The sequence below is a fragment of the Lolium rigidum genome, chromosome 3 (genome assembly GCF_022539505.1).
Source record: "Lolium rigidum isolate FL_2022 chromosome 3, APGP_CSIRO_Lrig_0.1, whole genome shotgun sequence".
NCBI classification, from domain to species: domain Eukaryota; kingdom Viridiplantae; phylum Streptophyta; class Magnoliopsida; order Poales; family Poaceae; genus Lolium; species Lolium rigidum.
Window position 1 is genome coordinate 286,954,576 of NC_061510.1, and position 24,291 is coordinate 286,978,866.

Here is a 24,291-nt window from a genome sequence, read left to right on the forward strand (position 1 = left end):
TAAATGGGTGGTTATAAAGGTGGGATTAAGTATCCAGAAAGTATGAGTTGAGGCATATGGATTAACAGTGGGATTTGTCCATCCCGATGACGGATAGATATACTCTGGGCCCTCTCGGTGGAATGTCGTCTAATTAGCTTGCAAGCATATGAATAGTTCATGAGAGACCACATACCATGGTACGAGTAAAGAGTACTTGTCGGAGACGAGGTTGAACAAGGTATAGAGATACCGATGATCAAACCTCGGACAAGTAAAATATCGCGTGACAAAGGGAATCGGTATCGTATGTAAATGGTTCAATCGATCACTAAGTCATCGTTGAATATGTGGGAGCCATTATGGATCTCCAGGTCCCGCTATTGGTTATTGGTCAGAGAGAATGCTCAACCATGTCTGCATAGTTCATGAACCGTAGGGTGACACACTTAAGGTTTGATGTCGTTTAAGTAGATATGGAATATGGAATGGAGTTCGAAGTTTTGTTCGGAGTCTCGGATGGGATCCAGGACATCACAAGGAGGTCCGGAATGGTCCGGAGAATAAGATTCATATATACGAAGTCATATTCCAAGTTTGGAAATGATCCGGTGCATTTATGGCAGGTTCTAGAAGGTTCTAGAAAAGTCCGGAAGAAATCACCATGGAAAGTGGAGTCCCGGAGGGACTCTACCTTGCATGGCCAGCCAACCCTAAAGGGTAGGAGTCCCAGGTGGACTCCTCAAGGGTGGCCGGCCAACGCCCCCAAGGAAGGGGTGGGAGTCCCACCTTGAGTGGGATTCCCCCCTTGGGTAGGTTTTGTCCCTATGGAAGGTTTTGGTTTCGGGTCTTATTCGAAGACTTGGATACCAACACTTGGGGATTTCCACCTATATAATGAGGAGGAGAGGGAGGGGGCTGCCCACTCTTGGCCGCACCACCTAGGGCCCCCCATGGCCGGCGCCCTACCCCCTCTCTCTCCCCAAACCCTAGCGCCCCTCCTCCACATACTACTCCCGCAGCGCATAGGCGAAGCCCTGCCGGAGTTCTCCACCACCACCGCCACCACGCCGTCGTGCTGTCGGGATTCCGAGGAGGATCTACTACTTCCGCTGCCCGCTGGAACGGGGAGGAGGACGTCGTCTTCATCAACACCGTACGTGTGACCGAGTATGGAGGTGCTGCCCGATTGTGGCACCGTCAAGATCTTCTACGCTATTTCGAAAGCGGCAAGTGATCGACTAGAGCAACAACGAGATCTAATCTCGTAGGCTTCGGAAATCTTCGAGGGTTAGTCTCATGATCTTCTCGTTGCTACCGTCTTCTAGATTGCATCTTGGCTTGTGTTTCGTTCTTGCGGTAGGAATTTTTTTGTTTTCTATGCTACGAATCCCATCAGTGGTATCAGAGCCGTGTCTATGCATAGATTGGTTGCACGAGTAGAACACAATTGTTTTGTGGGCGTTGATGCTTTGTTGTCTTTAGTTTGAGTACTTTGCATCTTTGTGGCATAGTGGGATGAAGCGGCTCGGCCTAACTTTACATGACCACGTTCATTAGATTTGCTCCACGCTCGACATGCAACTTGTATTGCATAAGTGGCTTTGCGGGTGTCTGTCTCTCCTACTATAGTGAAGATCCAATTTACTCTTTCTATTGACAACACTAGTATCACCGTTGTGGTTCATGTTCGTAGGTAGATTGGATCTTACTCGAAAACCCTAAACCACGTAAAATATGCAAACCAAATTAGAGACGTCTAACTTGTTTTTGCAGGGTTTGGTGATGTGATATGGCCATGATGTGATGATGAATATGTATGAGATGATCATTATTGTATTGTGGCAACCGGCAGGAGCCTTATGGTTGTCTTTAATTTTCATGTTGAGTAGTATTTCAAAGTAGTTGTAATAGTTGCTACATGAGGTGAACAACCATGAAGACGGCGCCATGGATCTTGACGCTACGCCGACGATGATGGAGATCATGCCCGTTGATGATGGAGATCATGTCCGTGCTTTGGAGATGAAGATCGAAGGCGCAAAGACTAAAGGGCCATATCATATCACATATGAATTGCATGTGATGTTAATCCTTTATGCATCTTATTTTGCTTAGATCGCGACGGTAGCATTATAAGATGATCCCTCACATTAATATCAAGATAATAAAGTGTTCTCCCCTCGTATGCACCGTTGCCAAAGTTCGTTGTTTCGAAGCATCTCGTGATGATCGGATGTGATATATTCTACGTTCACATACAACGGGTGCAAGCCATGTTTGCACACGCGGAATACTTGGGTTTGCTTGACGAGCCTAGCATGTACAAACATGGCCTCGGAACACAGGAAACCGAAAGGTTGAACACGAGTCATATGGATGATATGATCAACATGTTGATGTTCACCGTTGAAGCTACATCATCTCACGTGATGATCGGTTTTGGTGTAGTGGATATGGATCGTGTGCTACTTTAACAACTATGAGGGATGTTGTATTAAGTGGGAGTTCATTAGTAATTAGATTAAAACATGAACTAATTATCATAAACATAGTCTGAATAGTATTTTGAATTAATTTGTAGAATTGGCATCCGTTTTCTACCATACGCTAGTCTTGTAATTGAGATAGAAATAATTTACTTTAACAAGTAACTTTACGGACTGGTACCGTATTGTTAAAGAATCAAGAAATGATTAAGTCCTATTTGCAAACTTTTAGTAAACCACACTTTGTTGATTTGAAGAGCAGTGATTTCAATTAGTACCTAGAATCATCTTGTCTCCGTGAAACTTTGTGCATAGGGATCTTTGGAAACGAATAGATGAAGATAAGAAGAGTGCATATGCATACTTTGATTCAATATGGTTTTACATGTATAAAAGCGGGGATAATAAACCAAACATCCTTAAGTGGATAAAGGCTAAGAAGATATTCTCAAGACAATATGTTTTTGTCCCTATTGTCTGTTGGTAGGTATACTCCGTAATACTTTGTGAAGTGACCTATTTTGCTTGTCCAGTATGGTATCATACTTGCACTTTCTTCAACATAGGGGACACTGGAACCTTCTTTTCTTATGCAATTTCGGAGAGACAAACTACTCGGATACAAGAAAAAGCCTCATATGCTTCTGTTGGATTCACTCAAAACAACAGATCTGGCAAATGTGCCATCAACCATCAAAAGGTCTGATTCCTCTATATCTCTTTATGTAGGCCTCTAAAATAATCATGGAAGCGGTGATTTTGCTGACATGATTTACACTTGCCATAGCACTTAGTAGTAGTTTGCAAGCTTGTGTTATACTACTTACAATATCATGGTTTTATTTTGTTTCCTTCACCTGTATTACCAGATTCATTGTTGATATTTTAAAATCTGAAGAGCGGCCAGACATCGAGCAGTTCATAAATGAAGTCCATCTTGAATTTCCTGAGGTATATGATTTAACATCTTGAAGTTATATTTCACGTCTGCATCAGTGCTTCTGATTTCAATTTCTCATCATGAAACATTGGTACCTGAACAACTTTGCAGGTGCCACGGCAAACTGGGGATGATAGTGGCATATATGTTCTTTTCTTTATCCACTGTTCTCTTCAAAATGAAAAACCGGGAGAAGATTTCAGCCAGCTGGTGTGTCACACATTTCAAGCTTTATATACTTTCCTACATGTTTACTACTAATTTTCGTTTTGTCTGTATGATTTAGCCCAAGGACGTCATGTTCAATTCAGAGGAATTAGGAAAATTCCAGAAGGACATTGATTCATTTCGAGCGTGTTATCTTTATTTTCTGCACGTTCAATCGTGATCTTGTTGCCTTTGTTTATGCGTCTGCAGGAATAGGAATACCGAAGTTGAAGATTAGTGTGGACGCCAGGACTGCATCAAGTAATGGAAGATTGGTGCTCGCTTATTAGTTATCATCAGACCATTTGACCTTCCACTATGTCATGGACTCTTGTGGTAATTAGAGAATTTCTGTGTTTCTTTACCTAGGTATAATACGTTATCTATGTGAGATACATCTTCTCTGGTAGCGACAAATCCCGGGGAGTTGGAAGACTGCCAAGAAACTGTTGGTTACACAGTTTTTGAGCTTGGATTTGCTACCACCCTTTTAATCGATTTATAGAGATTCGAGCTGATGGGTTCTTAGCTAGAGTATCTTAGAATATGTTGTGTCACCTGGCCATGTGGTTGGAGTGCACGCGAGATTGTTTTGAGACCTTAACTAGTTTGTTGAACACCTGAACCAACTACCGAATTTAAACATTCATTGTGTGGTGTGAGAGTTGGTTCAGGTATTTCTTAAGCACCTGAACCAAGCAGTGACACTGCTGCGGACTTCTATGCTGCATTTCAGGCTTCATTACTTTAGACTTAATACTAACTACTACGTACACAACTGCATTAGTGCACTCATTTCCGATGGAATCATTTCAACTCCTAGTGGCTCCCTCAAGGAAATCTTCAGTATATCATCATCAACTTGCCCAAGTGAACGGCTTTGCCACCAAGTCTCCCGTCTTTCATATCAGTGCGATAAGCCCAGGCTACCATTTGCGAACAGCTTGGCCTGATTCAGAGTGAAGATCAGTTCACATAGGAAACCATAAAGCAGTCCATTCGGCTGTTCCAGCAGCCGCTAGAGCGGAAAGTGTGCAGACTCTGGCGGGGATCTCGGGCAAGTCAGCACAGAACATAATTAAGAATGACTTAATCTCTGCAATCAAAAAGTTCTATCTCTGCAATGGAACATCGCTCGAGCGCCTCAACCACAGGCTTCTGTGTCCTGCCTCCTAAGAACGATCAGCCAACTCAAGCCTCCTAGTACAGGTCTATAGATTAGTTAGGACTTCGGAACCGATTAGTCACAAGCGTAGATACATGGCTATAGCACTAGTAATTTCACATCATGGTGCAGGGTGAATTTGCACCTGACAATGTTGTCCTTATGGCTTGTGTTCAATTAGTGATGGTCGAGTTAATTCCAAAAAAACCACCACATTACTGCGCGAAGTTCGTAAAACTACCACTATTCGGCGAAATTGCAAGAAACCACTAGTATTACGAGAATTCGTTGCAATATTCAATGATTCGTGTTTTTAGCCGAGTTAACAGAGAATCTTATAGCGGGTCTCACTGCTAGTTATGACGTGGTGAAACGGAAGCATTGCAAGAGGCAGAACTAATTATTGTGAGCTTTTTAAAAAAATTCAGGACCCCACTTGTCAAATCTCCTCTCTACTCTCTTTTAGTTTTCTTTATTTTTCCTACCAAGCATTCGCGTTTGTAGATTCGGCGTTGAGTCGTCCATATGTGGATTTAAAAAAAAAGGCAAGATAATATACAAAAAGGCCCAAAATGAGTAACCCTTCTAACATTTATCACCTTCTCTATTGATGACTGCAAGTTCACAGACCAGTTGTAGCTAGTTTTGAAATAAGAGTATCGAACCACAAGTAGCTACTAGTAATGATCTTGATATCCCTTGCTACTTTCTACTAAATATTACTTAATAATTGTTTTTTAATCTCAAAATGATGAAAGGGGTGTAGTAAATGGTTGCAGGAAAAATAAATAAAGCAGTAAAACCGTTATATGAAAAGGGTTAGAACTTTATAAGACAAAGTGTTCTCAGAGATTATTGGATCCACCACTAGCACTAGGACTCATGTTAATTAAGATGAAATATGCTTTCAAGCATGTGGTGTATGGGAGAGCTTCGTAATAAGATGCGTCCAGAAAGCCATCGGTCATCGCATCTCTAAATAACAACATCATCTAGCCTTCTGCGGCCACATATGGACTAGTGCTATTAAGGGGTAAACCCCATGGTCATCGATATGAGCTTTATGAATCCCTCTTACCCCCTTATCCATGTGTCAAAGCGCCGATACGGTAATGTCACTTCTCGTCGTTCGCTTTACCACACTTCAAAGAGTAGTTCCCTCTCAAGACCAATAGGCATATTACATGGTGCACAACATGTAATAACAAGAGACAAAACTAACACACATTAATACTTAAAACTATAAATCATCTTAGATTTATCTCATATTCATGCTAGAGTTTCTCCATCTCCTCAAGAACTAATAAGACTACTCACACATGGAGACAATCAAGAACATCACCATAATCTTGTGGAATGAATGAGAGGAATGAAATGAATTCGAATACAAATCCACAATAGCAATCAAGATTACAACTATGGTTGGAGAATGATGGTGATGAAGGTGCAACGGTTGATGATGATGAAGGGGATGACGGCTTGTCCTCCGATGATCCACGTTGCAGCCCGGATCTTGTCTTCTCCAAAGTTCCTTCTTGAGATCTGATCTAGGGCGGTGTTTTTCGGTTTCGCGGAGTTGTGTGTGTCGGATCTCCGATCCGTCTGCGGGAGGTGAAAGTATTTGACGAGGCGGTGCTCCTGGCGGATGGTACGGGCGGGCTCTGCCCGTACCGATGCCCGTAAAACTCCCTGAAAGCTGTCCTCGAATTGTCCTTTATCCCATGCGCATTATTAAGTGCAAAAATGATTTCAATCATGTCACCAGAAAATGACAGTTTTCATTGATATTTCATTATTGACTTGTTATTTTAAGATCCTGTGAAGACAAGCATAAAAGGGCGCTGTAGCGCGGTGAAATACAAAAATCCTACCACTACTTGATGATAACTTAATGAAATAGTGATGCAAAAATATGCTAAAAATGCACTCATCAACTTCCCCAAGTTTAGACTCTTGCTCGTCCCCGAGCAAGATACGAGCTTAATGGACACAGTGATTGATATGTCTCAAATGTATCTATAATTTTTGATGCTCCATGCTTATTTTACATCAATTCATATATGTTTTGCTCATACTTCATCGCAGTTTTATACATTTTCTGGCACTAATCTATTAACAAGATGCCACAGTGCCAGTTCCATGTTTTCTGTTGTTTTTGTATTTCAGAAAAGGTGTACAGGAAATATTCTCGGAATTGGACGAAACAAAAGCCGAAGTCGATATTTTACCGTAACGAAGATCCAAAGGGGAGTCGAAGGGGGGCAGCATGGCAACCACACCTACCCTAGGCGCGGCCTGGCCCTGGCTCGCACCTAGGGGTGGTGTGGACCCACCTGGCCTCCACCGACATCGCCCCTCCGCCTATTTATTCGTGATCTCAGGACAACCCTGGAGACCCTAGCCTCCATCCACGAAAATTTTCATCGCGGCCGCCATCGTAGAACCCATCTCGAGGGGTTCTGAAGCTCTTCCCAGGAGAAATCATCGCCGGAGGCATCTATATCGCCATGCCCGCCTCCGAAGTGATGTGTGAGTAGTTCATCCCTGGATTATGGGTCCATAGCAGTAGCTAGATGGTTCTCTTCTCCAATTTGTGCTTCATGTATAGATCTTGTGAGCTGCCCTACATGATCAAGATCATCCTTATGTAATCCTACATGTTGTGTTTGCTGGGATCCGATGAATATTGTATACTATGTTGACATCGATTATATATTCATGTGATATGTTATTTGTGATCTTGCATGCTCTCCGTTGCTAGTAGATACTCTGGCCAAGTAGATGCTTGTGACTCCAAGATGGGATATTTATGCTCGATTGTAGGTTCATGCCTCTAGTTTTTTGGAAGAGTGACAATAACTTCTAAGATTCTAGATGTGTTGTTGCTACTAGGGAGAAAAGAATAATGTTTTATCCAATGGTAATTCTATTGTTTACTTTACGCACATTGCTTAATGCGATAATCTGTTGCTTGCAACTTTATACTGAATGGGGTTTGGACGATAACCGGAAGGTGGATTATTAGTCACAGACGCAGTTGAATTACGGTCTATGTATTATGTTGTAATGTCCAAACAAATCTCATAGTAATCATCTTATCATGTATGGTCGATATCCTGTCAATTGCCCAGCTGTAATTTGTTCACCTAGCATGCTATCTATCTTTATGGAGAGACACCTCTAGTGAACGGTGGACCCCGGTCCTTTACACTGATACAATCATCCTGTTCTATTTACTTACTGCAATTGCTATTCTCTTTAATTACTTGAACATCTTCTTCCACTCGATACGTCTAATCCTTTGTGTTCAGAAAACCAGTGAGATTGACAACCTCACTGCAAGTTGGGGCAAAGTACTTTAGTTGTGTTGTCTGCAAGTTCCACGTTGTTGCTGACGCCGGTAGTGCGTCCTGCCACTAGTCAGCTAGCAACACCTTCAGAAGTCACTCCTTTCTCCTACTAGTCGATTAAACCTTGGTTTCGTACCGAGGGAAACTTGCTGCTGTGCTCACCACACCTTTCTATTGGGGTTTCCCAACCGCTTTCAAACAATGCTCAGCAAGATTGTCTGGCGCCATCACCGGAGCACCATCAAGAATTTCTGGCGCTGTTGCCGGGGAGAAAGAGGATTTCTGCAATGGGAGTCTCTCATCTCCAATCTCTTTACTTTGTTATAGTTTTGCTTAGTTTACTTTATTTTTTTGCTTCATTCTATCAAAAACACAATAAATTAGTTTCCTTTTATAGCCGTCTTTATATTAAAAACACAAAAAAAAATTATTAGTTTCTTTTATAGTTGTTATTTTGTTTCTAGTTCATTATGTTGTTCCCTAAGTACGATCTGAAGGACCTATCTGTAGGTAGTGTTTCTATAATTGGGAAAGATAACATTGAAAAATTCTTCAATCATGTTAGTAAGCATAAAGATATTGAGGATAAATCCATGGTACAACTTGCTCCTAATTATGAAACTGTTGCAGCTTGTTTAGTTCAAATGCTGGCTGCTAGATTTGTTAGCTTTAATCCTATAATGCAGCAAATATTTCTTAAACTCCATGAAGTTGAGGATGATGAAAGGAAAGATTTTATCCTAGAAACTTTGCTTAGAGAATTTAAAGATGTTGTTATAGAAGATAGATTTTTTTTTTGATCTGTTTGAGATGCTAGGCTCATGTGTAGATATCTTTAGTACACTTGAAAAAATAGACCAAACCAAAATAGTAGAGAAAGTAAAATACCAATACCTTTCAAATTAGTAGCAATGCATGAAGCTTGGGAAAAGAATTTTGATTGGATTGTTCCAGAAAATCCATTTGATGAAAGTAGTGAACCTAAAAGTGCTGAGAAAGGGTCTTCTAAAACTTATATAGATAAAATACAAATCCTTGTTGAAAAGGCATCTCGCTGATCTTGATGCTTCTCACTTGATAATACTTGATGCTCGCTCTTTTTCTGCTCCAAGCTGAAAGGCGTTAAAGAAAAACACTCTTCGGAGATAACCCATCTTTTATTTCTGTAATTTTTTTAGTTGAGTATTGGAAGTTATTACCTCTATAATAACCTCTCCTTATCATTATCATTTCATTTTTGTGCCAAAAATAGCCTCTAATAGGAAGAAAGTAAGATTTGGGGAAGTTGCCATCACCATAAAAATTTGTAAAAATATCCAGAGCGGAATTTTGAGCTGCCATTTTTTTTATGCATATGCCCCAGGTTATTATCTAACTTTAGTTAGTTGACCACATTTCGAAATGAGCAACAGAAGATTTTCGGAAAAATCGATCTTTACCTGTTGTTCTGTCTTGATAGATTTCTGCACTATTTGCATTTGCCTCTTAAATCTCTTTATTTTCGAGTTATTTTGATCAAAGAGATTTTTGAAGAGTTGTTACAGTAGCTAATGCTTTAATAGATGTTAGAACTGACCCCAAGTGGATTTGTTTATTTTGATTGTACTAATGCTGCTAATGATGAATTGTGTGAAGTTTTGTATGAAGGAAGTTTTCAAGTATAGGGAGAGAAAAATGATGTGATGAGATGAAGGATGGACAAAATCTCAAGCTTGGGGATGCCCCTGCAATCCAAGAAATATTCAAGAGGTAAAAGCGTCAAAGCTTGGGGATGCCCAAGGCATCCCCTCTTCATCAACAAAGCAACATGTCATCTTTCTATGCGCTATATTTTTATTGCTTCATACGCTATGTGTTGTTCTTGGAGCATATTTATTTTTGTTTTTAGTTTAGTTTAGTTTTGTTTTCTGTAGAATATGCTGGATCCCGGCACATTTTTTTTGGAGAAAGACCCGCTCTATTTTAATTGCATAGAACGCTCTTGTTTTCGCTCTTATTGTTCCGCGAGTGTTCTAGTTTTCTAGTACTGCATTTAGCTCTTGTTCTTTCACTTGAATTTTCTTCAGAGCTCATTAATATTATTTATTTATGTATTATTACCTCTCTGGTCCATAATGTATTTTATCTCTGAGATTTATTTCAAATAAGTTGATTGGTGTTGGATACGAGTAAAAAGTTTCATGCCTATAGTGATGCAAAATGAAGCTTGTCTAGACTGTGACATGACATGTTGGATGTTATTCTTGTCATATGCTTAGTTTATAGTTGTAGCATGAATTGTTTCAAATGGCTAAGAGTGCATAATTTGTCATTGAAAGAATCATGTGTTTTTTCCATCATAAAAGCATAATATTATGGTATTCTCCTTTGATGCTTTATTGGGTTGACTTGGTGCATGCTTATACAATGTTATGACTACAACCAGTCAACTAAAGCCTCTATGATCATTTAGTTTTTTGACTTGTAATATCACTTTATGCTTTTATTGATAATTTTTTGTTGTTATGCATGATTATGGCCATTATTGCTCTCTTAGTTGGTCGCTCCCAGTCTTTTGCTAGCCTTCGCATGTACTGAGTATGAACTCTACTCGTGCATCCAATCACCATAAGCCAAAGTTTGCCAATTGTGTCCACCATATCTACCTAGTAGCATTGTTGCTATTCCAAGTAATTTATCATGTTTTTATTTATTTTCCAAATTAAATTTTGGCATGAGAAAATTAGTCAGTAAAGCTCTCACGAACTTGATGGCACATTTACTTTCTTGCACTTAATAAACTTGATCATATTTCTTATCTTATGAAGTTTATATGTTTGCAAATTGCAAGTTGGGAGTTAGTATAACTATGCTTTCATGGGGAACACTTTCAACATTGCACTTATATTTAGTTGATGTCATGTTCTTTTGTTTATGGATGCCTAGCGGTGTAAAATAAAATAGAAACTTGTAAGTCCATGGAATTAGTATATGAGTTAGGGAACGCCTAGACCGCTAATCTAAGCTATGCATCATTCATGGTGGAAATTTACAGTGAACCATAGTGATGATTCTATGAAGCATTTTCAATAAAAATCTATACTCATAGTAAATAAAAAATTGTTGAGATGCTCATTATCCGTTTGTTTTGTCATTATGGCATGGGATTGCTCCTACAAGAGTACCTGCATATCTTCGGGCAAGAGGTACCCGTTGGCGTTTCTAAATGATACATGTATACTTACAATGACAAGAACTTATTTGGGATCTAAGTTGAGTAGCATGAGGTTTAGGTAGTCGCATTCAAGGGGCATGAGATTTTCAACTTGTAATTTGCCAGCAAATAGCTCATATTTGACTCACATTAACTTTAACCATTCAAGATGCTTATGATAGGGGCAATGTGAGCTTAAAGCTAATAAGTACCATACTTTTTGGAATGTTTATTAAACTTGTTTATCTTGCTTACTCTACAAGAGTCTCTCTTTTACTTTTATGTTTAGTCTTCATCTTCAGCTTTATGCACCAATTAAGAGAGCATAGTTGTCATTCTTAGTGCAATGTGAATAGTCCCAAAATTATTATTAATTGATTCATGATTGTGCTATTGCTTGTTCTTAAATTACTTGTATCTAGTCACCCTTTGAACTTTAAAAGTGTCCTAGCATTTATGTTTTGCTACTCAAAAAGAACATGTTGAGTTCCACTTTGTTATGTTTACTATATGCTCATAAACAAACAGTTGCTTTCAATGCACTATTATTCATGATCCTTTGTTTGAGTTACTCTTCAGGTTATAACATAGTTGTTAAGTTCTATTGAATTATATCGATCATGCCTATGTTTAGAGTACTTTGATCCCAGCTCACAATGTTTTACATGCTTGATCAAGATTGTGTTGGCTGCATGTCACCTCAAAAATTATTTTGTTATCACTTACCTACTCGAGGACGAGCAGGAGTTAAGCTTGGGGTTGCTTGATATGTCTCAAACGTATCTATAATTTTTGATGCTCCATGCTTTTTTTACACCAATTCATATATGTTTTGCTCATACTTCATTGAACTTTTATACATTTTCCGACACTAACCTATTAACAAGATGCCACAGTGTCAATTCCCTGTTTTTACGCTATTTTTGTATTTCAGAAAAGTTGTACAGGAAATATTCTCGGAATTGGACGAAACAAAAGCCGAAGTCAATATTTTACCGTAACGAAGACATAGTCCAGAGGGGAGTCGAAGGGGCAGCAGGGCGCCCACACCTACCCTAGGCGCGGCCTGGCCCTGGCCCACGCCTAGGGGTGGTGTGGGACCCCCCTGGACTCCACCGACATCGCTCGTCCGCCTATTTATTCACGATCTCGGGAAAACCCTTGAGACCCGAGCCTCCATCCACGAAAATACAATGTACTGAAACACCCGCGAGTTTTCAGACGCACTCTTTTCCTTTTCAGGGCACCGAGTGGGGCTGGAAAGGTTTTTAATGAGTGGGGCTGGAGACATACTTCTTGTTCTTCGACTTGCTCGGGGGCTAAATGCCTTTAAAGTTACAAAATATACACAATATAGATGAACTAGACTCACGAAAATATTTCACCTTGGTTCAAAAATACCTCGCCAAATAGAAAATCAGGGGCCAATACCCATAAATATAGTATACTCGTCAAAATTCTATCGCTTTGGTTCAAAAAACCTCGCAACAAAAATATAGAACGTCGCCACCAAGACACTTGGGGGCTTGACGATCAAAAATAGAAAAAATATATGTATACATAGTTGGCAGCTTTACAATATAGATCATGACCCACCAAGGGAGAAAATACGAGCAAAGGAAAAACCCTCGGCGGATGCCTAGCACATGGTCTATGGTTATTCGTTCGGTGGAAGCACGAGTACTATGCTCGGCATAGCTACCCTTCACGAAGAACTCAGCATCCATCCGAAGAAGTTCATCCATCATATCTTCTGCTACAGGAGTCACAAGATCATCAAATTTTCCCATTTTTCTCTTCCTTTTTGACATCTTGGCCAGGCACTTGGAAACAATTTGATCCATGGGCAACTTTGGATAGCAAATTTTTATCATCATCATAGTAAATCTTGCGCCAGCAGAGAGTTGAGCTCGAACGAAGCCATGGATTCGAGGAGCATCTCGAAATTTTTCCATCAAAGCAGGAAGAGTTTCTGGCATCTTGTTGCGTGGGAACATGGTTCCGTAAACTAAAAACAAAGTCTTCGTACAGAAGTCGAGGAAATCACGGACCTGAGCTGCGCGATCTTGGAATCTGACAATTTGGCGGGTACGCTCAGGAGTAACCCAAAAGTTAGAACCATGCTGTGTAGCAAGTCTGAGCAGAACATTGGCTCGAGCTTCAACGCGTTGATCTTCGGCAGCAGTATCCAAAAATGAGCCTGGTCCAGCGAAGAAATTGTTAAGGAAGGAAAAATAGCAGGAACAACATCAAGCATGGTTATGTACAGGAAACATACCTGTCATGTCCAGGCTGGCGTCAGTCATTAGTTGAAGCATATAATTTTCTCGAGAAGAAGCTTCGGTGGCCTCAGCAACCGCGGCCTCTTTTGCAGCAATAGCATCTGGAGCCTGTTGAAGAGCAATTTTTCTCCCTCCGAAGATCTTCGAGACTTGTTCCATTAGTACAAGCATTTGCTTTTTCATGGATTGAAGTTGTTGGCGAAGTTCTTGCAAATCGGGCGACAAATGTTTGCTTGAAGAACCTTCGATAAGGTTGTCATCAACAAGGGTTTTCTTCGAGAAGGAAGAAGCAGGCGAAGTATCGGCAGGACAAGGATTGGCGGAGTAGTTATCAAATATCAACTGGAAAAGAAAATTTCAACATCAAATGATCGCGCAATATAAGAATTCCATTGATCTTCAGGAAATTTACAAGGATATTACAGGAGGAGTTCTTCAAAAGAACTACTAAGATTATTGTCGCCAAAACTATTATGGCGACAATATCTAAGAAACAGAAAATAAAGAAAAGAAAAGACAGGGCATTCAACTAGACCTCCGGCTTCGACGAGCTAGGAGTTGAAGTTGGCTTGATTCCAAGATAGGCAAGGATATTCTTCGTGTTGGGCTTCGCAGCTTTGATCAGTGATCGCCACTTAGTGGTCTCCATCTCTTGTGTGTCGCCCACTTTAGTCTAGTCGATGGTTTGCTGGCTATCTGCAATTAAGGCGACAGTACTTTCGACAGCAATCTTCATATTCTCTTGGCGCATCTTCAGTCCAAGATCTTCTGGTGGATTGAACTCCTTGGCAAGATCAAGGAAAGTAGCGGGTTCCTTTTTCTTCGGGAAGAAGTAAGGGAATAGCCGCGACAATCCTGTTTCGGCCTGTTCAATGCCTTCACGAGTTTCTGTTCCATGAAACTCAAGGACAGAGAGTGCGTCGAGAAGAGGATCGTTGTCGGGATCTTCAAGCTCAAATTCTTGGTTCGTTTTATCTGTAGAGGAAAATATATGTTGGTCGACAAGCAAGTAAGGAAAAGCAAGTCTAAAGAAGACAAAATAGATCGAAAAACTTACTGACAAATCGCCGATTCTGCGAGTTCAAGCGCTTGAGGATCGCTTTTTCACGAGCAGCTCGCGCGGCTTTATGCTCGACCAAGGAAGTTTCGGCATCATGAAGTCTCTTCTCGAGATCTTCGACACCAGCAGCTTCTGTCTTGGCCTTATCAGCCTCTGCCCTAGCTTTGCCAGCATCAGATTCGGCCTTCTTGCGAGCCGCCTCACTCTGCTCTAACTTCTGAGCAATCGTGTCGGCAAGTTTGTTGGCCTCCGCAAGTTTTTCTGCCGAAATAGTTAAAAATAGTTAAAATTGCGATATAACAGGAGCAAGAAGTCATAAACAAAGGCAAGCAGGAAGTCATTACCTTCGGTCTTGTTGGCATACTCGCGGTACCCAACAAATTGGGCACCGATGCGAATAAGTTCTTTGATCATAGGCTGTCAAAGAAGGATAAAGAAAGAGAGCGTCGGGAAAAAACATGATGGCACAAAGAAGCAAACAGAGAAAATATAGACAAGGACAAAAAGAAATTAAGGACTTACATCATCCAAAAGAGAACTCGAGGAGCTACCCAATTGAAGGGTAGGCTCCGTGATTGTTTCAACCCTTGTCCTTTTTGGTAAAGGGACAAGGGGGCTTGCAGGAGGAGTAGGAGCGTCGAGGTTTTGTTGAGGAGGCGAAGATTCTTCTCCTTCAATTTGCACCTCGGAAACAACTAGAGTATGCGACGTACTCGTTCGAGCAGTCGCATCAGTAGCTGGAATTTCTTCCTCGTCACCACTGCGATTAAATGGCGGCAGTATAAAAAAAAGCAACATAGACAAAAATCTAGTTGTGCTGCCCAGGGTACTATGTTTCCAGAGAGGGTATTTGCGAGCCTGAAGAGGCTGCACTCTGATTCTAAGGAAATACGCTGTCATTTGGATACCTGATAGCTCTTTGCCGCGAGTATTTTGCAACCCGTGGATGCGAGTCATCAATGCTTCCGTCGACATTTTTTCTTCTTCGGTAGCCTCTGCATCCCAGGAGCGGCGGCGATAGATTTTCTCGGCACCATCAAAAGGAGGAATATTGTCTTCAGCACATCCGTGGTTCTCCTCATGGATGTACAGCCACTTCTTGCGCCACCCTTGAACTGAGTCAGGGAATTTGACGTCGAAATACTCGACATCGGGGCGAACGCAGATAACAACGCCGCCTATATTATAGGCGACATTGGGAGAACCATTGCGGCGACAAAAGAAAATGCGCTTCCATAGCGCCCAGTTAGGCTGGACGCCAAGGAAGGCTTCGCAGAGGGTGATGAAAATGGAGATGTGGAGGATAGAATTGGGCGTGAGGTGATGAAGTTGCAGACCGTAAACAAAAAAACAATCCTCGAAGGAAAGGGTGAATGGGGGCAGAAAGGCCGCCGATGAGATGGTCGACAAAACTAACCCGATACTCCATTGGAGGGGTTGGGTAGCTTTCTTCGGCGGGAAGCACGGCGCCTTGGGCTTCTTGCTGATCCCCGGTTTCTTCGGGAGGTTGATGTCTTGGGTGGAGATTTTGGATCTCTCCCATTCGGCGCTTCCCGGATCCACGGAAGCCATCGTCGATTCACGGCGTGCTGTGTCACGGTCAATCTACGCGGTGGCATTAACAATGGCGCAGGAATGCAGCTTGGAAGAAGATGAGCTCAGGGAACTGTGGGGCGCAAGAGGAGTTTTTGCAGAGGAGAACAAGAGAACGGCGCGAGCGGAGGTGCTCGAGGAAGAAGAAGGAGATCTTATATAGAGGTGCGGTGAAGCGGCGCACCGTTGGATGGAAAAAGTCTGTGACAGATGATGTACACGTGGAACAGGGGTAAAAAGTAATTTCACCCTGATGGAGTTACAGTGCGTGCGCCAGGAAAAGTGGAGAACGTGTGTCCCCTACTTCCACGACGTGTCAATACAATGCGAAAATTGGGCCCGCAATGCAGCGAGAGGGAGCATCTCGCGATTTCCAGGAATTAAGGTCGTGGCTATCGTCAGCGATGACATCACTTTACCAAGAAAAAAAATTCGACTCAACAGCTTCATAAAAGTGGCGACGGTAAAAAATATAGGAGAGCTTTTGATCAAATACAAGTTTTTGATCAAATGCTCGGGGGCTACTTTGGAAAATTGAAAAATTCGAGAAAGACAAAATAGAAATGGTGGGAGCCTATGATCAAATACAAATATTTGTTCATAGCCTCGGGGGCTACTCCCATCGGGAGCGCTGTTCGCGCACCCGAGAGATTTGAAAATATCGGGAGAAAAAGAAAATATAGCGGCATAAGACGTGGAGCCTACACCCAAGTACAAGTCCTTGGCTGTAGCCTCGGGGGCTACTCCCATCGGGAACGTTGTTCGTGTGCCCGATGAAATTATAAAAAAAAAGAAAGATAGAAGAACAAGAGAGTATATTTCGAGTTATAAGTAACTCTACATATACTCCCATCGGGAGAGCAATATAAGTCATCCGTTGACTCAATAAAATGTGCCATTCCAACAGCCGAATAAGCACTCGACAATATATTCTCAGAACGCCAAGGTTGCGAACAATTTCTGAATGCCGCAAATTTGCGAAGGTAAGACCCCAGATCCGTTCTGTGTGGCGTGGCGCCGTCTCTGACGTCGGTTTTCTACTTCTATTCGTATCAACATATACGAAGAAAAATCCTAACGGACGCGTTAGGTACCCGATAAATATGACTGGGACTCGACAGAATGGTAAGACCTTAAGTGGCACCTGTCGAAGTTTACACCAGTATCCCGAGATCATGTCCGGGGACGTGATCTTGAAGTAGGTTTTTGCGGATTGCCACTAGAGCGAGTTAACTAGTACCCGATCCGTCGGATGAACTAGCCCCAACTACCATTATCCCTGTACAATATAGGAATTCATATGAAGAAATACGAGAGAAGTTTAAAGTTGTCGAGTAAATATAAACGGTGGAGATTTTCCCCGACTCTACGATTCAAGCAAAATCTCGGGGCTACTCGACATAGGCATCCCCAATGGGCCTGCCGAAGATAGTACCCCGGGTTTATCGAAGGCCCACGACACGAAGAATATGAAGATTCGGAAGCCCAAGTTGATATTAAGGAAAGTTAGAATTGTAATAGAGATGATGTTTGTAATCTTGCGGGATGAGTTGTAAACCCTCCCGGACTCTGTAACTTGTACAAGACGAATCTCTCGACTCCACCTCCTATATAAGGGGGAGTCGAGGGACAAAGAAAGCATCAAATCATTGTTTCTCAAACCCTAGTTTTCATAATCGTCGAGTACTTTTCGGCTGAAACCTTCGAGATCTACTTGCCCTCTACTTCCAACTAAACCCTAGTCTACAACCTGTAGGCATTGATAAGTTAATCCCTTGTCAACCGTACCGGCCGCCCGTACGGCAGACAAGGTCGGAAATGAAACTCAACGGGAATTTCCAGTGGGTTTAGCGACCACTAGTACGGGCGGGTCCAGTCGTACTGTCCGCCCGTATCGAGGTCTCGAAAACTCCAACCAACTCAGAAAACTGTAAATACCTCAAAAACGCAAACGAGAAACGAAAAATCTAGATATTTCAAACCTATACAATCAAGGAAAACTCTATTAAAGTAGTTAGGAGTAAGGGGTACAGAATCTCTTGGATCATCTTCTTGATTGTCTGGCACCGTCACCGAAGCACCATCAGTTATCTTTGTTCATGAAGCGAGAGTCGTTAAAACAAATAAGGCATTTTTCAAGAACAAGGGTTATAGCATCGGATGCAAAACTAGAGCATGAATGAAACCATACTATTCTCAAACTCAAATGACTTAAAGACCTCCACACCTTACAAGCTAGGTTTAATAAAAGACAAGAATATTACATTATCTAAATATCATAAAATCATGAATTTAGCTTTTCTTCATGGTTCTTGGTAATAGCTTTTCTCTTTTTCGCACTTCTTTTTATTTCACAATCTTCTTTTCTTTCTTTCTATGTTTCTCTTTCTCACGCGAAGGAACCAATGATCATAAAATACTTTGTAAGTAATTTTTCTATATCCTATCAAATCTGTCTAGTGTAGAGGACTATAAAATCATTATCATGATGCAAGTACAATTATACTCATCCTAATTCATACATCTAATGCAATAATCATAATTCAATCATACTTCAGATAAGATAACAGCTCAAGATTCATTGGATAAAAATCCTTCATTCTCCAAGGGAAACTAAACAAGTGCTAATGCAATCCTTATCGATATTCAAACTAAATGCATACTGAAAGTAAATACTCGAACTAAAGGGATATATTACAAGGCGTTATAGATCTCCCCAAGCTCGGAATCAAGCTAGGTGAGATCAAATAATCCTTGCGATTATTTGATACCGTTGTAGCTTCATGGTGGAGGGATGGCATTGGAGAAGGCTGCACGGAGCTTCCTGTTAGACTCCTCTAGAGCACCTATGCGACGGTTAGCATATATTATGTAACTCATAGCGCGTCGAGTTCACTGCTTCAGTCATTTCTTTCACCACTTTATTGAGTTCCTTCTTCTCAATCAAGTCCAGGAGACGCCAGCGCACAATATCCCGATGGAGAAGCTAATTGTTTTGATGCTTCTCCAATCGGCTAAGGCATAGCTTGGTCCTCCTAGGCGGCTTGACTGGCGAGGCAGGTTCATTGTTAAGCACGAACCCCCATTCATCTAGGGGCTTCATGCTCATGCGAGCGTTCCGCGTCATCTTCTTGGTTGTGGAAGTATGGGCGGTAGTCTCCCCGTAAATTCCTGCATCAACATAATTATGCTTATGTTTTGGCGACGCATAGTGAGTCGAGATGAGCTTGAGGGATTCCACGCGCCCCTTCCCGTGCGGCTTCTTGGCTTCTTCTTCATCTTTTGGAGTCACCATAGCTAGGTATGGATGTGTCCAGCCACATGAAGCTGGAGCCATAAGCTGCGGATTGTTTTCATCATCCATGTCATAGTATACTTCACGCATCCTTGGAACGAAACCTCAGCCTTCACGCTTGTCTTCTTCTTGGGACGAGGTCTCGAAGTTTTCCCATGATGGAGGCATGAGGCCAAGAGGTTTCCCTTTTCCGAGAGCTACGTAGCGCATAATGTCGTGAAGATCTGCAAGAATGGAGAAGAAGAGGATTTGGGGGGGCTTATTAGGTGTGAAACAGAAAAAAAAATCGTGGGTTTGGAGTTTATAGTCGCAAGGAAGAAGAATCTCAACAAATTGGAAAGAGATAAACTTGAAAAAGGAAATTATGGGAAACACGACGGTTCGTGGTATGGGCGCGAACCGTACCGTTCACCCGTACCCGACGTCCCGCCAAAATCCGCACCAGACAAAGTTGGTTCCGGTCATTGGTACAGACGGGTTTGCACCGTACCGTCTGCCCGAACCGAGTTACCGACATAGGAAACGGAAATATGTTTTTTGACATCTCGCGAAAACCTACTGTCACTTTAGCGACCGTCTGTACGGGCACATATGACCATACCGGCCGCCCGTACGGCGGACAAGTTCGGAAGCGAAACTCGTCGGGAATTTCCAGTGGGTTTAACGACCACTGGTACGGGCGGGTCTGGTCGTACCGTCCGCCCGTACCGAGGTCACGAAAACTTCAACCAGCTCAGAAAACTGTAAAGACCTCGAAAACGCAAACGAGAAACCAAAATTCTAGAAATTTCAAACCGATAAAATCAATGAAAAACTCTCTTAAAGTAGTTAGGAGTAAGGGGTACTGAATATCCTGGATCATCTTATTTTTCCTCTACTTCTTCCGTAGATGGTGGGCAGCAAATGCTTGCTTGCACCATCATGAAGAATAGGGGGAACTTCTTCTTCTTCATAATAACGGAGCGTACCTATAGGAACAAAGACTGTAGACATGCTACATGCCAATGCTTCTTTGACAATGGATCCTCGTTCTTTGAGTTGTGCTTCAATTCTCTGTATAATCTGCAAATTAAAATCTTGCAAAAGCAAAATCCACCGGATCATCCTGGGCTTGACGTCAGTTCTTTCAAGAATTTCTTTCAAACCCATACGATCAGTGTAGACTCTAACTTTTGAGTAAGTGATATATGATCTAAACTTTTCGCAAGCAAAGACAACTGCAAAGAACTCTTTCTCCACTAAGGGATAATTTATTTGTGCATCATTTAGAGTCTAGCTAGCATGATGGATGATATTAACTTCATCACCATTTTGTTGGCACAAAGTGGCCCCAACTGATTCATGGCTTACTTCACAAAGTAAATCAAAAGGTTCCTTCCAGTTAGGCGGTTGTATTATAGGAGCCTTAAGTATAGCTTGCTTAAGAATGTTGAAAGGAGTACAACATTTTTCATCAAACTTAAACTGAACATCATTTTGTAAGAGGATAGTTAGGGGTCTTGCTATCTTAAATTTTTTTCTAATGAATCTTCTGTTAAACCCAACATGACCAAGGAAACTTCTTATACCTTTGATGTCTCGTGGAGGTGGTATTTTCTCTATAGCTTTCACCTTCGACTTATCAACCTCTATGCCCCTTCCTGAGATCTTGTGGCCCAAGAACTATCCCTTCTTGAACCATAAAATGGCACTTCTCCCAGTTCAAGACTAGATTAGTACGTATCTCGCATCTCTGCAACACCTTATGCAAATTACGCAAGAAAACGTTAAATGAAGTTCCATAGACGGAGAAATCGTTCATGAACACTTCTATTATATGCTCAATATAATCGGCAAATATAGCTGTCATGCATCTTGAAAAGTAGCAGGAGCATTACATAATCCGAAAGGCATTCTTCGGTAAGCATATAATCCAAAAGGACAGTAAAAGTTGTTTTTAATTGATCTTCCGATTGAAAAACTATTTGGGAGAACCCATAATACCCATCAAGATAACAAAAATGTGAATGCTTAGCAAGTCTTTCCAGATTTTGATCTATAAAAGGCAATGGGTAATGATCTTTTTCTAGTTTCCTTATTCAATTTTCTAAAATCTATGCACATCATATGTCCTACTACAAATCTGGTTGGGACCATTTCATTATGTTTATTGCGTACTGCAATAAATCCTCCTTTCTTAGGAACACAATGAACGGGACTCACCCAATCACTCTCTTTGACATGATAGATGATACCTGCATCGAGAAGGCGGATGATTTCCTTTCTTACCCCTTCCTTCATTTCAGGCTTGAGTTTCCTTTGAAAATATGCAACTGGTTGGGCTCCATCATCCATGAATATTCGATGAGTGGCTATTGAGGGACTAATACCTTTCATGTCATCCAAAGAATACCCAAAGGCCTTGAGATGCATTTTAAGTACCATCATTAACTGCTCTTCCTCCTTTTCTAAAAGGTTAGTACTTACAATAACTGGATATCTATTTGAATCATCTAAAAACTTATATTTTAAGTCTGGAGGAAGATGTTTTAGTTCTGGAGGTGGTAAATCTTCATCTAAATTTCTTTCAGGTATTTAATAATTTTCTTTAGTTGAACCATTAGTCATAGGGAGAGATTCCAAATATTCCTCGATATCATTTTGACTTGATCCTATAATATTATCATCATTTTCAAATAAACTTACCTCTCAATCATCTTCAGGAGTATTATAAAATATTGTGGAAAGAGTAGGAAGATCAACTTCCTCCTCAAAGTCTTCTTCTTCAACAATTGGTTTATGAGCGAACTTCAAAAAATGGAAAATCATTACTTCCTCCCCAAACTTAAGAGAGATAGTTTCCTTCCTACTGTCGGAGATATGCCCAAGAGGCAATAATAAAGTGGTTATTATATATCTTTGTGTTTATGATAAATGTTTATATATCATGCTATAATTGTATTAACCGAAACATTGATACATGTGTGTTATGTAAACAACAAGGAGTCCCTAGTAAGCCTCTTGTATAACTAGCTTGTTGATTAATAGATGATCATAGTTTCATGATCATTAACATTGGATGTTATTAATAACAAGGTTATGTCATTATGTGAATGATGTAATGGACACACCCAATTAAGCGTAGCATAAGATCACGTCATTAAGTTATTTGCTATAAGCTTTCGATAAATAGTTACCTAGTCCTTCGACCATGACATCATGTAAATCAATTATACCGCAAAGGTACTTTGATTACATCAAACGCCACTGTGTAAATGGGTGGTTATAAAGGTGGGATTAAGTATCCGGAAATTATGAGTTGAGGCATATGGATCAACAATGGGATTTGTCCATCCCGATGACGGATAGATATACTCCGGACCCTCTCGGTGGAATGTCGTCTAATTAGCTTGCAAGCATATGAATAGTTCATGAGAGACCACATACCATGGTACGAGTAAAGAGTACTTGTCAGAGACGAGGTTGAACAAGGTATAGAGATACCGATGATCAAACCTCAGACAAGTAAAATATCGTGTGACAAAGGGAATCGGTATCGTATGTAAATGGTTCAATCGATCACTAAGTCATCGTTGAATATGTGGGAGCCATTATGGATCTCCAGGTCCCGCTATTGGTTATTGGTCGGAGAGAAGTCTCAACCATGTCTGCATAGTTCATGAACCGTAGGGTGACACACTTAAGGTTTGATGTCGTTTAAGTAGATATGGAATATGGAATGGAGTTCGAAGTTTTGTTCGGAGTCTCGGATGGGATCCAGGACATCACGAGGAGGTCCGGAATGGTCCGGAGAATAAGATTCATATATAGGAAGTCATATTCCAAGTTTGGAAATGATCCGGTGCATTTATGGCAGGTTCTAGAAAAGTCCGGAAGAAATCACCATGGAAAGTGGAGTCCCGGAGGGACTCTACCTTGCATGGCCAGCCAACCCTAAAGGGGAGGAGTCCCAGGTGGACTCCTCAAGGGTGGCCGGCCAACGCCCCCAAGGAAGGGGTGGGAGTCCCACCTTGAGTGGGATTCCCCCCTTGGGTAGGTTTTGTCCCTATGGAAGGTTTTGGTTTCGGGTCTTATTCGAAGACTTGGATACCAACACTTGAGGATTTCCACCTATATAATGAGGAGGAGAGGGAGGGGGCTGCCCACTCTTGGCAGCACCACCTAGGGCCCCCCATGGCCGGCGCCCTACCCCCTCTCTCTCCCCAAACCCTAGCGCCCCTCCTCCACATACTACTCCCGCAGCGCATAGGCGAAGCCCTGCCGGAGTTCTCCACCACCACCGCCACCACGCCGTCGTGCTATCGGGATTCCGAGGAGGATCTACTACTTCCGCTGCCCGCTGGAACGGGGAGGAGGACGTCGTCTTCATCAACACGGTACGTGTGATCGAGTATGGAGGTGCTGCCCGATTGTGGCACCGTCAAGATCTTCTACGCGCTTTCGAAAGCGGCAAGTGATCAACTACAGCAACAACGAGATCTAATCTCGTAGGCTTTGGAAATCTTCGAGGGTTAGTCTCATGATCTTCTCGTTGCTACCGTCTTCTAGATTGCATCTTGGCTTGTGTTCCGTTCTTGCGGTAGGAATTTTTTTGTTTTCTATGCTACGAATCCCATCAGTGGTATCAGAGGCGTGTCTATGCATAGATTGGTTGCACGAGTAGAACACAATTTTTTTGTGGGCGTTGATGCTTTGTTGTCTTTAGTTCGAGTACTTTGCATCTTTGTGGCATAGTGGG

General features: G+C 41.6%; 1 protein-coding gene across 1 annotated transcript; it reads left to right on the plus strand.

Annotated features, from left to right (window-relative positions):
- Positions 1 to 3,106: 3,106 nt before the first annotated feature.
- On the plus strand, positions 3,107 to 4,264 carry LOC124696627. The gene is made up of 5 exons (XM_047229332.1): positions 3,107 to 3,168; positions 3,338 to 3,419; positions 3,520 to 3,618; positions 3,695 to 3,762; positions 3,826 to 4,264. Exons 1-5 carry the CDS (start codon positions 3,107 to 3,109, stop codon positions 3,851 to 3,853), a joined length of 339 nt encoding a protein of 112 aa, XP_047085288.1. The 3' UTR covers positions 3,854 to 4,264.
- The last annotated feature ends 20,027 nt before the right edge of the window (positions 4,265 to 24,291 follow it).

Bases quoted from the DNA above. Each gene is read 5' to 3' on its own strand.
- LOC124696627 (XM_047229332.1), top strand. From the start codon at position 3,107: ATGCTTCTGTTGGATTCACTCAAAACAACAGATCTGGCAAATGTGCCA. The intron at 3,169-3,337 runs GTCTGATTCCTC...CTGTATTACCAG, and splicing joins GTGCCATCAACCATCAAAAG to ATTCATTGTTGATATTTTAA. The intron at 3,763-3,825 runs GTGTTATCTTTA...ATGCGTCTGCAG, and splicing joins GACATTGATTCATTTCGAGC to GAATAGGAATACCGAAGTTG.